The 18,231-nt window shown below is 38.0% G+C and overlaps 1 protein-coding gene across 2 annotated transcripts in view; it reads right to left on the reverse strand.

Annotated features, from left to right (window-relative positions):
• The window catches only part of MDN1 (midasin AAA ATPase 1), a 106,469-nt gene that overhangs the window by 17,071 nt on the left and 71,167 nt on the right, over positions 1-18,231 (reverse strand). For both annotated transcript variants that reach the window (XM_075087277.1, XM_075087276.1), the window contains exons 64-85: positions 17,657-17,818; positions 16,578-16,851; positions 15,411-15,646; positions 14,659-14,754; positions 14,320-14,414; positions 13,499-13,623; positions 12,207-12,353; positions 11,839-11,948; positions 11,319-11,392; positions 10,934-11,129; positions 9,261-9,420; positions 8,945-9,091; positions 6,918-7,044; positions 5,879-5,984; positions 4,683-4,798; positions 2,955-3,434; positions 2,176-2,402; positions 1,661-1,807; positions 1,259-1,431; positions 727-888; positions 457-594; positions 93-234 (exon numbers count right to left, since the gene is read on the reverse strand). In XM_075087277.1, coding sequence (XP_074943378.1) covers positions 93-234; positions 457-594; positions 727-888; positions 1,259-1,431; positions 1,661-1,807; positions 2,176-2,402; positions 2,955-3,434; positions 4,683-4,798; positions 5,879-5,984; positions 6,918-7,044; positions 8,945-9,091; positions 9,261-9,420; positions 10,934-11,129; positions 11,319-11,392; positions 11,839-11,948; positions 12,207-12,353; positions 13,499-13,623; positions 14,320-14,414; positions 14,659-14,754; positions 15,411-15,646; positions 16,578-16,851; positions 17,657-17,818 — 3,640 coding nt within the window. The remainder of the gene's footprint in view (positions 1-92; positions 235-456; positions 595-726; positions 889-1,258; positions 1,432-1,660; positions 1,808-2,175; positions 2,403-2,954; positions 3,435-4,682; positions 4,799-5,878; positions 5,985-6,917; positions 7,045-8,944; positions 9,092-9,260; positions 9,421-10,933; positions 11,130-11,318; positions 11,393-11,838; positions 11,949-12,206; positions 12,354-13,498; positions 13,624-14,319; positions 14,415-14,658; positions 14,755-15,410; positions 15,647-16,577; positions 16,852-17,656; positions 17,819-18,231) is intronic.

Consider the following 18,231-nt stretch of genomic DNA (forward strand, 5'->3'; position numbering starts at 1 on the left):
TTTCAGTATATGCTTAATTATAGAAAAGTATCAACCATTATTGGATTGGTCTGTAACATTTCCTATAAGTTGCCATAGTGGAAGGACCAAACCTTTTTTCTCCTGTTCTCCATCATGCATTTTTCCGTCAAAGTCTTCTGACATTTCAATTGCATTGTCTTCTCCTTCAATGTCTGGTTTAGAATCTTGATCCTCTTTCTCCTTCTCTTCACCCTTTTGAAAACTGTCTTCTATCTGAATTATTAGTAAAGCCAAAAATTACAATGTATCTTGTCTATACATAAAAGCTTAAAGTACCACAACAATATTTATGAGCTTATATGCAAAGATAAAAGCCAACCTAAACAGGAGACAGAAGGTAACGTCATGTTTCTTTTACCTGAAATAGCCACAACATGGATTTCAGGGGCTTTTTCAGTTTTACTTGAATGAAACAAGAACAACCCAAACACTTGCCTGATCTTCACTTTCTATTTTGTCGCTCACATCCTTTTTGCCTTCTCCATCTCCAATACCACCGTCCTCGTAATCATGAAATTGTGTTGCTCCCTCTCCAGCTTCATCTTCAAGTAGTTCTTTTGGCAGACAAAACCCCTACAAAGGCAAACAGAAACTCAAAACTCTCTGTATTACTAAGTACATCTTTCCGCTTAGTTTCTACTTAAGACTTTTGTATACACTAAATACATGCTTACCATATACCCACTGTTATCTCCAATAACTTACCTTTTGGGCGAGCTCTGTAAAAATGCTAGTTAGAACAGAAAGCAATTTTCCAGTACTCCTGTGAGATGCCAGTGAAACAGTGAGGTAGAACAGGATAAGGTCTGAATACTTGCAGAGCATTGGCTTTAGACGCACCAGCAAATAGCAGGACTGGTTGAAGAACTGCAGTTAAAACCAAAGAACAGCTGTCAAACATGACTATGTCCATACTGAGGTATACCTTAGGGAGGGTGATGACAGACACTGAAAATGGATGCTCAAACCAGAAATATCAGTACGCCAATTTAAATACAATTTCTAAAGTTTCCAGAGCTTTTTCTAGATTTTCACAACTAAAACTTTTCTTTCTTACTAAAGGAACATCTGGCTTTTGCACTACAGAAAAGTGCCTATATTTGGCCATAATTTCTCACATGCTTCTAGTTCTAAGGCATTGGACAACAACAAGCAATGCACGTTTAGCCACCAAAGTTCACAATTCCAAATCTTTTGACAGCCTTAAGCCAAAAACTCTTAAGAACAATAATTTTACCTTATGTTTATCTGAAGTGTAATCTTCCCCATAAGCTTTCAGGTTCTCCAGAAGTTCTGAAACTGCTAAAATTGCCTTCTGGATATGCAAAGAATCCAAATCAGCAGAGAGGTCTTCATCCAAAAGCTTAGTTATATGTCCTGCTTTAATCACGTCAAATGAGGCTGCATCCTCTTTGTTTGAAATACATAAAAAATATGGAAATCAAGTCAGACATTCTAAAAATGTCATAGCAAACAATCTAGAAATATCAATCCTATCTGTTTAAATAAACAACTTCTATTAAAACGGCAATTTCCCTGTGTATTGGTACCTCCACTAGGCACACAGTTTAAGGGATTTTCAGGTGTGCGTAGTTTAAACTCTCCTCCTCCCCGCCCTTAAGTTAGTTAACAAACTTACCCTTTTTCTCTGGAGATTCTTCTTCCTCTTTTCCATCCTCCTGTTTTCTCTCTACCAAACACTGGATGGCATATAGAACAACACGGATAACAGTTTCCACTTTTGCTGAGAAGTGCTCCACAAACTCTTCATCGGACCGTTGATTTCCTTTTGAACCACAACACAGGCAGTTTACACAGAAACACATTAAGTTCCAAGTTACTATGTCTCCCCTATGCAAGGAGCATGATAAGCACTATGCAATTTTTACTACATAGTTCTACTAAAATCTCCTTGCTAATCCTGACCTACAACCATGGTGTAAGATCTGTCATCAACAGGGAAGGGGGTGTGGGGCGGGGGTGTGCGAATATTACTGCACAAATGAAGTCTGGACTAAATTCTGCAAGCTTGAATTTCATCAACTGTTTCTGGATATCCAAATGAACATGAAACCATGTTCTGCAATAACCAAACTAATGAATTCTTATATCTTTATCTAAAGTACAAACGGCACAGAGAGGAATTGTCCTTACCACTGCAATTTGACACAGAAGCAAGAAGCTGTGTTCTCCAGGCTGTGAAATCTGCAGATGTGTTACTAACTTCTTCTTGTATGTACTTTAGGCTCTTGATTAGGGCCATCTGATTTGCAGCTTGCCTGTCTTCCCCATTTGGAAGAAACAGGGACTCTATGCCTTGTAACTGAACTGAGACTTCAAGCAAACAACTCATAGCTGATGTGCAAACTTCAAAATCTCTCCTGCAACAAAACACACCATAATACTAAAAGAACAACAAACATTTCAATTTAAGATTAAACATTTTCTTGGGCCACAGATAAGGGGAGGCTGCTGACCTCCATCTTGAACTTATTAAATAGAAAGTCTGACAACAAGCATATATGCCACTTATACTCACACTGTCTCAAGTGGAGAGAAAAATTAGAGGTTTATTATTATTAAATAGGCTACAGATTTATTTTAAAATAAAAATTTCTTCATTAAATTGACATTTAGAATTCACCTCATTAACTAAGGAGCTATGGGGATGAAATCCCAGGAGACCAAAGACAAACTGAGAAACTGAGATATACAATTTTTTTCTGACTTGTTGGGGGAGCAGGAGAAGACACATACATTTGCTTAAAAAGACAGGCACTGCATTTTGAAAGAAAAATTAATGGAAACAAGCTTCAAGAGCACCTGAACACACTTTTCAAGATATGCATAGGCACACATTTTCAAGATAACTTCACACATCTTATACTAACATAAAACACAGAGATTCAATTTCACACATACGTAGAACTCACCAGGAATAAAACAAGGTCTCACGTGACTGTTGTCTTATTTTATCTACTCCCGCTTTCATTGCCTTCACATTTTCCAGCATCACAGTCAACTGTGTAGCTAGCTGCAGCCATAACTGATCCTTATTCCGCATCCTGCATCCAGGAGGCAGTTGCTCAATTGTTACTGGAGACAAGTATTTCAGCTCTGAGGGAATTAGGTCAGGTATTCCCATGAAAACATTTCCCATTTCAGGTCCTGAACTCTGACAAATGTTTGCTCTGACATCTGTCCTTTCATTGTCACCGCACTTTGTTAACTCCTCTTTTGGGCAGCACTGTACAAACCAAGACAGCTCCTCGAGAACCATCATGCACTGCATGGAAAGTTGCTGCAGTTTGTCCGTCCAGTGTTGAATACTGTCTTGAGGAGGAAATGCTACATTATATTCTCTGTCAGCAATCAACCTAGAATCTATCTCTTGTATACAACTCAGGAGGTTCCTGGTTAAGAAGAAAGAAAGAAAAGTTACAATCACCCAGTTTTATGCTATACTTCCCTTTTAAAAGCTCAACCTTCAGACTAAAGTTGTACAAGATCTACATAATATGGACTCAGTGGAAGTCAGACTTTTTCTGGAACAACTAAAATTATAGTAGTTTTTTTAAAAAGTTTTGTTTCATTAGTGATTTTTTTCTCCCCATTGCATAAGTTTGAATTGTCCTGGAAGACACAGCCTTATGAGATTTCTCAGAATATACACCATCTTTTCAAACAATCCTGAAACTCCTGGCCTAATGCTCAAATATCGTTCACTTTCCTCCGTTATAAAAGGAAATCAGATTCTAACACACTTTCATTCTCTAAAGTGCTGTGTAACAGTCAGCTCATAACAAATGATAAATCTGATTTGCAATGAAAGTCACAGCAACGCAGGTACGTGTCTTAGAAGTTTTAATATTCCTGCGACTGTAAAGTGGAGGAGTTTATGGACTGGGTTTTTCTTTGTTTTGTTGGGGTTTGTTTGTTCTTCCAAGCTTCTTAGGGTTGATGTAAATTTTGTACCAGTAATCTGCAGTCTAGATTTTCTTCCCTGTACAAAGGAAATAGCTTCTGACCTAACTTCAAAAAGTTAGTGATGAGCACAAATATGCAGAACAACAGTGGAGTTTGCAGTGAAACTGAGGAGTCAAGCATTAGAGTGAAAAATGACAGCAAGTAAGAAAGATTTCCTACACTATTCTCCTTTTACAGTTTTGACACAAGATCTAGAGTCTCCCACCTTTCTAGAATTTTTCTTTGTAAGCTGTTGAGGTTTCTTCGTTTTGGCTCAAAGTGCCACTCAGAACATTTATTTGCTCCAAATCAAACTAACGTGAACACAGCCAAAATTAACTTAGGCCAATACTAAATGAGACATTTAACAATCTACATGTTGAATGGTTTAACTGTGTCATTAACTACAGTAATTATTTCATGGTCTTCATGTATGCCTAAAACTTGTCTTCCCATATTATTTTGATTCCAAAATACTGGCTACAATGACAAAAATATAACCCCCCCTTTTTTTTCTTTTTTGTCTTCCCCTGCTTTAAAATCTTTTCTATCTAGGCTTAATTGATGGAAGGAGAGAAATGGGGAAGTAGAGGGAAGAATTTTATCATCTTCTACCTTATTTTCCATCTTCCTGAACTGAATTGCTTACTGTCAAACTCCTTGCCAACATTTAAATGTTTGAAAATGCAAAATACCTCAGTAAGATCCACTGCTCTGTCAATGCAGTAAGAGATCGTCTCTGTCTGACAAGCATCTGCATGAGGTGTGCAGTGAACCCTTTGCATCGTTCAATGCCACCTAGTCCAATATCCTAAAGAAAACAGGTACGGAATAAGTTGGAGGGAACAGTTAGATGAACAAGCCGACGACAACAGTCTCTGTGCCTCCATTTCGTTTCACTGAGCTGGCTGAAAGGTTATGGTTTAATTGAACAAGTCTTCAAATGCAGATAAAAACTATAGTTATAACAGTTTCTCCATCTTCATTTTTCTGCATCTTCTATATATGCTGCATACAAATTCGTTTTTCAAGTAGCTTTGCAACAACAGTCGTATTAAATTGCACTCTAGCAGCAGTTCTTATCAGGAATTTAGTTCCAATAGTAAAGCTACCTTACATAAATGATTAAAATCTAAAGAGATACCAGCCTAAATTGTTTCATTCATGACCATTGCTAAAACCATTTTCACAATTTAAGGGGAATTACTTTCACTCCTTTCATTAGAAGGGATCCCATTTTAAAGCTTAGAATAAATGTTCACAACGCAGAGCAAAACTGATCACAGCTACATTCCATTATTTATGGCCATTGTCAGCTGTGACTTTTGCCAAGATTACATTGTAAAACAAGGGGTGAAGCATGGCGTGAGGAAGAACATCTGAAGAGGTCCCTTTTTCCTGGAATAGTGGAAAAGTGGTACCGATTTGGCAGAGTGTGTTTGTTCCTTCTACTGATTTTAGACCAATTTTTAAGCAAGGAAATATATCTGCACTGTTTATGTTAGACACAGACTCCAGTTATGTCCAATTATAAATCTCAACTGATTTTTTGTCATGAGCACCACCTAATCCTGGTTTTGTTTGCCTACCAAGTTTTGATTCAGCATTTCAGGAGCCTCCTTCATGCATAAAAAGTAGCAAGCTGGGGTCTGTTGGAACTGTTCATTGAACATATCACTAACTTGGTTCACTAAACTGATATTGTTCATTCATAAAACAACAGGTTTTGAAATGCTGCATTTAATGATTGGTTCCAAAATATCGTATTTTATATCATATTACAGAACATAGCATTATCTCACATCACTTTTTTACTTCTAGAAGATTTCAGTCCAAGCTGGTAAAATAAAAGTTACAGAAGTAGGATTTTATTTTACTTCAGTGTTTTTACCTTGGCAGGTGCTAACAATGCTGTCTGAAGTCTAGAGTGGCGTGCAAGTGATCGATAGAAGTACTTCTGGCATCCATCCCAGGCAGAAGAAATCTCTGTCAGCAACCTGACAGGGCACAAAAAAAGAGTCTGATACATAACTTCAGTACCTCAGCACACTGGAACCACCAGGTCAGCTCTTCAACCTAACAAGTTTGCTTACAATTTGTTATTTTGCAAATATGTTAATCTTGTAATTCTTTATTTTCTCCACAAGTATTCTAGTCATAAGAAAACATGTAATTTTTAAAATAAGCTCTAAGGAAACCCTAAACAATAGCAGCAAAATCTCTACCGTTGAACATCATTTAACACTTAAATAGTGTTGGTTGGTTTGTTTGGTTTTTTTTTTTTTTTGCGGCTAAATCAAGCCTGATAGGGAAGTCTTTATTTTGGCCTTGATGAAAAATATTTTGAACTAAACCCTTACATCTGAGGAGGACAATAACCAGCATGTCTCAATGACAAAAATCACTTGCTGCCAGAAAAACAACAGAGAAACATCTGAAAGAACATATTTCCTCTTGGTAAGTTTTTCCAGAAATGCCCACTTTGAAGTTTAGGTATTTTCTGCTGAAATATCCCATTATTCAATGAAGATAAAACAATTGAGCAACCCCTGTAAATTAGAACTCATCTTTAATAAAATCATTAGCAATCTACGTTCTAGTATGATGCTAGCAAAGCATCCCAGGCAAAGCTGAATGGTGGAGGGCTAACTGAAATCCAGTTCACAGAAACAATGAAACTGAGGGGAGAGTTGTCAAAAGTGTAAATTAAAAAAAACAAAACAACCAAACAACAAAACCCTCACTCAGTGCTATGTGCCAGTACAGTATGTTCAGGATTTTCAAACTGAGAAGTAATGGGAGGAAGGGAATATGTAAAATCCTAAATGAATTACAGTCCAGAAATTCCAGTCTAAATCCACATGCAATAAATTCTATACATTATATCTACAATTCATACAATCTAAGGGTTAGAAATACTCTGTACATACGTGGCATCCAGTTCATGTGTACAATTTACTACACCTAATGCACTACGCAAGTCCAGTGGACGTAGGTAGAGTATTTCATGATAGTCTTTTGAACGGGACCAAGACAGACCTTTCCGGTATGACAAACCTGGAATGACATTTTAATATACATCCATTTATGCCCTCATTCTTTTATATAAAAAATGTCACACATACAGTTGGTATTAAGATACAAAATCATCTGATGTAGTTTTTTTTTCCCTGAGGCTGTCTGATTTTCACAAGTCTTTGACCATGCTGCAAGTTTTATACTGTAGGAGCACATTGTGGCATAGCTATCTTCAGCTGAACATAGCTGAAGAACACAGCTGAAGTAAGACAAGCACAGACCTGTGTATACACAGGTCTATAAAGGACGTTGGTGGCAGTGGCCAGGAGAAAAAGAAAAAAAAAAGAGCCTTGAACCTGTAAGGCAGGCTACAGCCAGAGAAAGTTACAGCTATGCACTTTTATAATTCAGGCTTAAAGCTGTTACTTTAGCTATTTTTAAAACTGGACTAAATGTGCTCATTTCTCTCAAGCCAATTAAAACACTCCTTTCAAAGTATCCTGAAGGTAAGCAGAACCTGTAAGAAATACTCAGCTATTTAGGTTATGTTGCCATTTTTCCAAACAAAATGGAGAACAAGTCTTAAGAACACTTTAAACTGCTCCTGGTCCTTTAAGAAAGCCGAGCTCTAAAAATCACCTCATTTTTAAGACACGAAAAGGCTGATGAATGAGGAAGGTAAAGGTGTCACCTGAAATCAAAGACAGCCCAGTAAAGAATGCAAATCCCATGTGTTAATTACATCATCACAGTACATCAATTCTCCAGCACAAACTTCACAGGGCAGCAATGGCAGATATTCCTTTGGCACCAGTGGGTGCAAAAAATGTCAAACAAAAAGTGTGTGTGCTGGAAACCTCCCACTTAGATTCACCTGTGTTTGCAGTCACCTAAATACAAAAGGACCGTAACCTTCTAGGAACTATTTACTCAGTACACACATCAACTCATTTAAGCAGCATAAACTACAAACACTCAAAACTGGAACTGAAACCTCCTCCCACCTCCCAGAAAGCATTTAGGATGTTTTTGTTTTCATTTACTTTTCAAGTGCTGTGACACTTTGAGTTAGTTTGCTATCAAAATCATGCCTTCTTGGAACCCTTCGCTTCATGTCTCCAAGCTTCTTTCTGCAATCATGAGGAACAGAATTTTTTTTTTCTTTGAGAGAGAGGTTCTTTGGTTCACTGCAGGGCAGAAGCTATGGCTTCCAAGAAAAGCACCAAAACACTCTCTTCAAAAAAGAAAAAAAAAAGAAAAAGTTACATGAATTTCTGCTTCTGCCTTGCAGAATGCTGTCAGCTGTGTATTTAATGAGACTGCTTACTTATGTTCGTTTCTGAACTGTGGAGTGACTAAGAAAATTTGCTGAATAATTTAATGTAACACCAAAGGAAAAGGCAACAATTAATAGCCTGGGTAGGTCCTTTACCTTAAGACTAGCAAAGGGAGCAATAGAGACTGGGCTGCTGAACAGGGTGCCTCCGACAATTCCCATCAATAGACCATTCAGTCTCCATGGCTCAACTGCACCTCTGCCAATCTCATCTCTGTCAGTCTGTCAATCAAGAGACAGGCTCTCATTCTAATGAGCTACCTGAATTTCAGTTCTGGGTCAGAGAATTGATACAAGATAAGGAGCTTCCCTCTTCTTTCTTAAAGGTGGGTAGACTTCTGACTGAAGATAGAGCAGATTTCTGCTTCAGAAAAGCTACTGTTGTACATCTCATGGAACGTAAGAGGAATAGAAGATATTTGAAAGGGCTAACACACCAAGCCGCTCAGTCAACCGACAAAGAGATACTTAAATGCTTCTACATATTAGTGACTCGATCTCAAGAACAGAGTATTATGGTTGGTTTAGATGTTATGGCAAAAATAGCAAAATGGATAAGAACTTTGTACTTTTAAACCAAGCACATTTTTAGTCAAAGCTCACCTGTTTTAGCGAGGCTTTTAAAGAGATCTGACAAAGCCCGTTGCTTTTGCATCTGAATATGCTTTGCCTCTGATTTCTGCTTCTCCTTATCTGCTGTCTGATCAAACGTTAAATTTTGCAGTTCAGCTACAGAAACAATGATACCACCTGTAGAGAGGACAGCAGGGAAAGGTAAGAGATGGGAAAATTTAATGTGCACAAAGCAGCCATGGGAAAATGGTCTGGGAAGGGAACTATATATCTACGCATTTTCCTGATTTGTTCCACTTATGTTACAGAGGTCAATTATGGTATAGAAATCACAAGAATACCTAACCTGTGAACTGGTCAAGATTTTCCACCAGACTTAAGAATGAATTATTTTCTGTAACTGTTGTACACATTTTCTTCATTTTTTTAATAAGCTTAGGCAGACGATACTGAAGAGATTCTGTTTGAAATGTAATGCCATCCTGACATTCTTCTGGGAGTGCTCTCTGAGGGGGAAAAAAAAAAGAAACAGTCCAATTATACACATATACTCAAAGCTGCCTCATTTGACCATTAAGAGTAAATTGCTGCAAAAACAAGGGCTAAATTCTGCATTCATCCAAAACCCCAAAACATGCCCACGTGATCCTTTGACAGCTCAGCGCCAACACTTAAGGAAAATCACAATATATGCATGGCAGGCACACATTAGTTTTGAAAACAGCCAAACAAATAGAAGATGCTATGTAATCCTACTATCTCAGCTGTTTGTCATGACCTCTTTCATAGAGGTTATCACTGCTTTAGGTAGCTTCCTCAGCCTTCCAAGCTCAAAGGCACATTAACCTAAATCACTAATGCCCTCCAAGTGTTAGATAAGAACACCATCACTTACTTTCCAGTAGACACAAATGTAATTGCACTGCTAAAGAACAAAAACAATAGGCAAATAGAAACTATTTAATAACGGAAGTAAGCCCCCAGCATGTCCAAAGCTAATCCCTAGGGTTTGTTCAATTCAAATTTGCATGCATCTTGTATAAAGAACAAAGACAACATGAAACCGCAACAAATGAAACCAACAACCCTGTTAACTATCAGTAACAGGCTTGCAAACAAACAAACCAACAACCAACCAACAAACCAAAACCACAACGGAACACATTAGATATGCATCAGATTTCTGCCTCCTCACTCTACCCTCTTGACTGTCACAGGACCACAGCAAGATCAGCCACCCTCCTGGTCTGAAGAAACCAAACAAAGCCTTGGAAGTTGAGAGTAACTGAGCATTTCCTACTCACCCTCAAACTCTGATGAGTTACAATTGTCTCCTTCCATCTTATTAATAAAAACTAATAGATGTGAATAGGAATTTATTTCAGGAAGAAAGTCAGTTGACTTCCTCTCTGAGCTGGACAACCTCATTAGAGACACACTAAACAGTGGCACGGTGGAGTAGGATTTACCGTATATCAGCTTGTCCAAGGCAAATGTTTGCAATATGCAAGCTGTCAACCAACAGCAGATGTGTCAATGTAGTCCGTTCCCCTATCAGGATTCAAGCTCAAAGTAATTTTATATTTAATCAGAGCTTATATACGCTTAAATCCTACAGCTAGATGACAATTTGTCTACATCTTGTATAGAGAAAAAAAAAAAAGACAACAGTAATAATAATTTCAACTCCCCGTCCATATTACTGCACTAGTAAGGAAGTAACAAATTGCTGCAGACAATACGCAAGCAACATGGAGATGAAATGTGTAACTGCTATCATCTCTATATTAGAGCACAGATATTGTGCCAAATCAATACAGAACACGCTTGTCTTTCCATGCTGCATTCCCACCCATCTGCAGTGTTTCATAACACTGAACACAAGTAAGACCAAAAAGTGGATGATATATTCAACAGATTTGACGCTTACATAAGATTTTTCTGCATAAATCAGTGAAAAGCAACATATAGATGAGAAGAAAATATCCTTCCCACACTCAGAGTAAAGAATACAGTCACCTTGGCAACATCTGTTCTAGCAGACAGAAGTTTTCTTAATGTGTTGTTCAGCCTCTGAACTTTGGTCTCTTTGTTCTCAGATTCTTCCTGCTTCTGCAAACAGTCCAGCTGCTCCTCCGTACCAATTTCCACCAAGGCAGGCTGACATGGCTCATCCAGAACAACTTCAAACTTCTTCATGAATTTAAAGAGAGTCCTAATTACCAAAGGAAAGCAAAAATGTTACTGGGTTTTATAAGCCTGAAAATCTTTCAGCTGCTGGAAATACATGTTTCCACTATGTTATGACCAAAAGAAACATTTTTGCATCCAAATTCAACATTATAGAGAAATAATCTAGAAGGAAGGTTCCAAATATTGAGCTGAATTCCAAGCTTTGAGTTACCTGCGTATTTTTTCAACTGATTGTTTTATAGCCCAGAAGCTGACGTCATTCCACTTTGAAATTTTCACAAATTCCTATTAGGAAAATAAATAATCAATGGGATTACTTATATAGAAACAATGAAATATTTGCAGATAAAAGATGATTTTTAAAGCTAATCAGCTGCGGTGATCTGGTGGTCTTAAAATACAAGACATTTTAGTAAGTGAGCAAATTAGTGCATAGGCATCTTATTCTGCTAATACACGTGTTTACACTGAAACTGCTGCGTAGCCAAATGTTGTGAAATTCAAAAGGGGCTTCACAACTGCATAGAAACCTCCATGGCTAAATGGGACTGAACAAACATTAAGGACTTCAACTGACCCCCCCCACCTCAAAAGTAAATTCTTGCCAAAGAAAATGTGGAATATAATACGGATTTCAGTAGCCAGAGCTATTATAAACAAATTCAAATAATGTCTGCTCCACTGTTCCTTTGATTAGATCAGTATATTGTCTGAGCAAAGTTTCCTTTTACCTTAAGTTCCTTTTCTATAGGTTGCCGAAGTTCAGTGATTCTGGCCTCAACACACTCTGAAAACTGCTTATAATAATTGTGTAGATTCCACAGGATGCTGCACAGAACATCTAGAAGGGACAGACAGCAGGATATTCTTCATTATTAAGAGAAGAAACGCATCCTGGGTTTTTCTGTAATCATGAAGTTTGGCAACACCAACAAGTCGGGATAAACTGACAAACGGTATTCTTCGTGAAAACGGGAAAAAACAGCAGCATAGGCCTGTGTTGTATTTATGAGCTTAGTGATCTCTTTGGAAAGTCTTGAATACCTGATGGTCAGGTGGTTGTAAAGAAGACTCAACACATGTAATGTTAACAACTTACCCTTTTCTGCTACCTGAGGCATCAGCAAGACATGGCAGTGGAAAACCAGTAGTGCTTGAAGTCGTGCATGAAACTCTCCCAGCGTGGATCCTTCAATGAAAGCTTGTAGTGTGCTGACCAGCTTTTTCAGATCCATTTGCTCAGTTTCTGAACATTGCAACAGAAATTTAGAAGGAAAGGGGAAGAAAACAAACAAACAAACCTCTACATGAAAATTGTTGGCTACTCTTTGTAAACTTCCAAGTAAATATCAGGTCTCTATTAGGAAAGGTTCAAAACAGGAAAGGGGTATGAGGTTAAGAATTCTATTTTAATAATAAGTAAAACCAACAAATAACACTAGAAGAAGGGAGAGGGGACAAGAGAGGCACCAGCAAGATAGCGACCGAGGAGGCCAGCTACACATCCAATTTCAGAGTGCATCACATATTTAAAGAATACTTGCTATTGTCTATGAATGAATGGCTTTTTTGGTTATGATGAGCCATACTACAAATTAACCACTGTCAGTTCCTTAACTCCTCAAAAACATGAGGATAGAAATAGATCTTAGAAGAATCTTGTAGAGAATACACTGTCTTTGGACCACTACCTATGGAAGACGACATGCCATTCACTTGGAGATGTAAAATAACCCAAGGATCTGAAGCTCATCAGGTAAGTGCATTAATTAGTCATGAGATTGGAAGAACCCTGCCTCATGCCAGAGGATGTTACTTTCATATTTACAATTTCATAAAATTTTGGGGAGGCAAGGGAGTGACAACTATATTCTTTCCCCTATTTTACATATCATGAACACCTGCAGACAGATTTGCTAAGAACAGTATGTACCAAAGCAGACTTACTGTAAGAATTCTTTAGGCTTTATACAGAATGTTAAGAGTAGTTCAGCTGGCATATGAATTATGCTTTGTGCAGTTAAACTGAGGTGCCTTTTCCAGCTGCAGATGGATGCCTCCTACCCTCCAAATCTGTTGGAAATGTTTATATGTGCCTGACATACAGTTACCACAGTTCTATTTTTTTAGCTGCTTTTACAGACATCTTTTTTCTTCACACCACCTACAATGTTGGCCCTGTGAGAGACACAGGTGGTTCCAGAAATAAATACCAAGTGAAGTTCATTCTATATGAAAGACCCTATAGAGTCATGTAATTTACTATAGGGCAAAGGGGACAAGAACTACACCTGAAAGTGCGTTGTCTAACTCTGACATTTAGGACCTTAATTACTCATCCTCAGTAACTGCTGGAACTACATCACACATTCACATAAAGACAACGCTCACCTTCTCCATTTGCCTCTGTCAGTTCTTGAACATACTTCTCAATCATCTGATAGATTGAGAACCAGTGCTTCGTGGATTTCTCTACATGCTGCTTCATAATATTGTCCAAACTTACTGACCAGCAACTGGAAACAATAACGAAGGGGAGAGAAGAAAAAGAGATAATGCAAAAATATTGTGGGTAGTTTGGGCTACAAAACAACACAAACTTTATCCTCTGTTTCTACTAAACTACAGTAAAATTTTACAGGATGGAGCAATCTGCACATCTGCCTAATATACACAATCTACTCTTGAGGATCACTGCTTTGCCACTGTTATTAAATGTGATAGAAGAAATGCAGGAACTAGGGACAGTAAAACAGAACTAGTCAGAACTGGGTTCAAAAGTTCTTTTCACAAAGCTTGAGGTAGACTTGTGGAATTCCTTATTAGGCCATACTGTGGATATAAAAATTTTACATGGTCTTAAAAGGACACCGAACAGTGATTTTAAGCTTATGAGGGTTGTTAAACAGACAAAACACTGCAGGCTCAGTAAGCCCTAGGAATAAAACAGGAGAATGCTGGGAAAAATATTAGGATGAAGTACTGTAGTTATATGTTCTGCTTCTGCTCCTCCTGAGGCATATACATAGGGTCACCATGGGCTGGACATGCTTACTCTGAGCCAGTACAGCTGCTACTTCGGGTTCCCCCCCCCGCCAGGACACACACAGAGGCATGTTCCATTATTATGGCAAACCTACATTGGAATGTGTCTCCATACAGAGATGGAAGCTTACAGTATCTAAGAAAAAGTACAGAAAGACAGTTCTTACTTCAACTCCAATCTACGCCATTGAATGATCAGTTGTGTGACCAAATCAAGATGTTTTCGCAAGGACAAAGCTCGACTAGCATTTTCCTCCCAGTCCTGGGGAGAAAAAAAAAATTATTAAAAAATTCCCCTTTATACAAAGCCAGAAATCAGTCTTTGCACAGCAAGGCTCATGCACTACTAAGGATTACCTTCCCACCCCTTAAACTTACAGCATGGAGCAAGTTCACTTCCCCAAATCCTGACAAGAGGACAACTTTCAGTTGTTCTTATCATGGTACCAACACAAATAAAGTAACATAAAAGAGAAACTAGACATTTCCCTTAGCGCTTTTCTTACCTGTGCCTTTGCAAGAAGAATTTCCAAGCCATTCAGGAACTTCGAGAGAGGACAAGAAAGTGGAAAGCTCCGGATTCTGTCCATCACAACTAACAGCTGCAGAATGAAAAACAAGCATTACCATAGTAACTGATCTTCAACAGAAGCAGTCATGAAGTTAGCTTAATTTGTATTAGCATAACCCTCCTCTGTAAAGAGGTAAGAATTATTATTTTTATTTTAAACTGCTTCCTTGTTTTAGTATAAGCTCACTAGTAATTCAGTTAAAGTCAATGCACTCGGGGAAAGGAGCTTAAATGACCTAATGCAAAGAGTTCCAATCGATTCTGAGTTTCTGTGTTACTCTAAGAAATACAACTTGAGGGCCACACAGGGCCCATATATGGGAACAAAAGATATGCATTTTAACACAATAAATAAAAGCTCAGAACATTTTGGGGAAAACCAGGAGCCCAAACAGCAAAAGACCTCAAGAATCTTTGAGGGATGCAGGTTGAAGATTGCTTAAAGCTGTAAGATCAGAGCAGGCAGTCAATGCCACTTAACATTTCATAACTAAAACAGAACAGCTAATAATACCTAATACCTCTTAAAAAGAAACAGGTATGACTTCAAAACATCTGCATAATACAGACAACATCTAGGCAAGCGTATGCATGCACGGGTCTATGCGTATCTATACACATACTTACACACAAATGCAGTTCTAAAATGTCCCAGTTTTTCCCAAACGTTTTTTGAGATGTCCTTACCTGCACAAGTACAGGATGCTCCGGCCACTCCTGCAGTAACCCATTTACTTCTTTAGCAAAATTATCCAGTACAGGTTGGCACTGTCGGACTTGCTGGATATTAGGATGTTGGTAGAAGTCATATGGGCCATCTTGCTGCAGCACAAGATCTGAAGTTAATTCCTCAAAAAAGGTATTGTAAAGAAGAGTGCTAACTAGAAGTTGGCTTCCCAAAAGACTATCATTCATTTCGGCACCTAGGAAGCAAAAAAATTAAGACATCATACATGCTATCCACTGTTTTTTCAGTTGAATAGAAAAAGAGTTTTTTCCTGTATCCCAAGCCATAAGCATTTTATACAGTACAAGGATATAAGAATATGCCATACATAAGCCATGAGATGGGAGTATAGAAGAAAGTAGACATACTTAAAGTTTACATCCTCTATTTTTGTATAAAAGTAAAATCAGCATCCTAAAGGTGGGCTGTGATCCTGTCAGAAGACCACATTTCATCTATGTGTAAATTCACATCAAGATGATTTACTACAAAATTAGTAACAAGGCTCTGTGAAAAAGTAATCCAACACAACACAAAAAAATCAGACATATTACACCTCCGGTATGAGCAGTGAAAATACGTTACTGTAGAAACAGCAGCCCTGTATACATTTTCTAGATTAGAACTGAAGCACGATCTGCTTTGAGAGGTGACAACCCTGAGATCTCGCACGCTACTATAATGGTTTACACATTGAGTGTGCCAAAATTCAGGGTGGAAAAAAACCCAGCACTTTTTTTATTATAGAAGCTCCATTTAAACCAATTCTTTTATTAACTTAATTGCAAATTCTAATTCTGGGAAAATTTTGCAAGTGCATTGTCTTCCACAGGATTACGCAGATGCAAGGGATCAAAATTTCACTTAATAGTTTAAGAATAAACTGAATCTACTCTGTGTCGGTCTCATATATTAACAAATGGAATTTTAAAAAAATCCATAAAAGAACAAAAACCAAAGCATTCCACCGTGACAGTTCTAAACATGGGCAAATTATTTGGAAAATGAAAATTGGTATTTGTGCATTTTTCCCACAGTAAGTCTATTTCTTGACCTGTGATATGATTAATGTGAAACAAATCATTAAAGCTAAACACGCACATCTGAAGTATTGCTAGCAGTCTTACCAATTAAAGGATAGAACTGTGACACCAGGCATGCACCAGTCTGATAGCAGGAAATAAATGTACTGAAGTAATGTTTGGCTTGCTGGGAAGGCAGACTCTGTTGATACCACAGGGATCGAGCAAAGTTCAAACACAATTGTTGATGAACCACCATTACTGTTTGCATAGAGCTCTTGGACAAAAGGGCTCTACCAATATCCAGCTGATCTTCCAATGGATCTTCAGTTTCCATTTTTTCTTCTAGGCTTGCCTGAGCTGTGATATCTTCAAAGTCCTGCAAAGGACATGATAATCAAAGCTCAATTATAATTTCTTCCTTCAACACCTCCCCTCCCCACCACCCTTTTTGCACTTTTTGGCCTTGTGACAATGTGCTAATGACTTGGAGCTGGCACTATATAGATACACTGCCTTCCTCACAGCTCAGATGTCAGTCTGAAACAGAACACAGCTGAACAGAACAATTCAGGAGCATAGCCACAGCAGGCAAGGGTGCAGTCCAGTGAGCCCTCAGCTGCTGCCAACTAAATCTCTTTCAGAAAAAGCAGCAGATAAACCATCTCAACACTGCTTGGTCACTTGAAGATCTGAACTATTACATCCCAATAACATACTGAGGAACATAATTGTCTCATGGATTTCTGTACTGCACAACACTGCTCAGTGAAGACACACTTCAAAAACTCATTCAGTAATGCAGGCCAGTTAAATCTCAAAAAATCTCACAGCTTTATTTAATCAAGATTAGCCTTCTTCAGAGGTAATCAAACCTCAGCAAACCTTACTTGCTAAATGAATCAAACTCCAGAATTTTACAAGTAACTAACGATAATTTGGGGTTATGCAAGCTGAACCACAGTACAATTAAAGTTCAGAAGTTAATTAAAAAAAAAAATTCTACAGGCAGAAGAGAAAATAAACAAAAATCACAATACTTAATACCTTCCTATCAAAGTCTACTGGACATTTTTCTTTTGGCTGAAGGAAGAACTGCTTCATTCCTCATCTCATTCTACTTATCGCATGCCTTTTCAAGAGCTACTTCAGTCATCATTTTTGTGTTTTGTTACAGTTGCTACCTTTTCGTGAAGGGGAAATCTCCTCCTAAACTCTTCTTCTTCCTCTTCTTCCTCACTCCGTCCTTTCCCATGGCTTTTACTTCTGTACCTGTACAGACTGCGTTCCATTGCCTCCCGCTCTTGGGCACGGCGTTCCTGTTCATCCCATTCATTTATAATTGCCTATGGAAACAAAAAGCAGCCTTCTTTTACACAAGTTAATGTTAAAATCACCTCGTCACCTCATATTTCAAAGGGTCAGCATCTGCCTTGTCTGGCTGTCTCCTCCTCTACAGTCTACAACGGTGCAAATCAAAGCCATGTAACTTGAAGGGAAATTTGTAAATTGCCCTCTCAACAAACCAATGAGGAAAAAGCACAGAAAACAGTATGTAATGGAGCGCTTGGCCAAGTTCTAGTCTCCTTTCTTAACCCTCTTATAATTAAACTCTCTAAAAAGTTTGGTTTGGGTTTTTTTTGTGTGGTTTTTGGGTTTTGTTAGGTTTTTTTATAAATAAAATCTTTGGTAACCATTACAGGCTATGATATTATGTCTTGATAAATCCCAAGAAGTTAATCCAATATTTTAGATTATA

This window comes from Phalacrocorax aristotelis, chromosome 3 (assembly GCF_949628215.1).
Source record: "Phalacrocorax aristotelis chromosome 3, bGulAri2.1, whole genome shotgun sequence".
Classification (NCBI taxonomy): domain Eukaryota; kingdom Metazoa; phylum Chordata; class Aves; order Suliformes; family Phalacrocoracidae; genus Phalacrocorax; species Phalacrocorax aristotelis.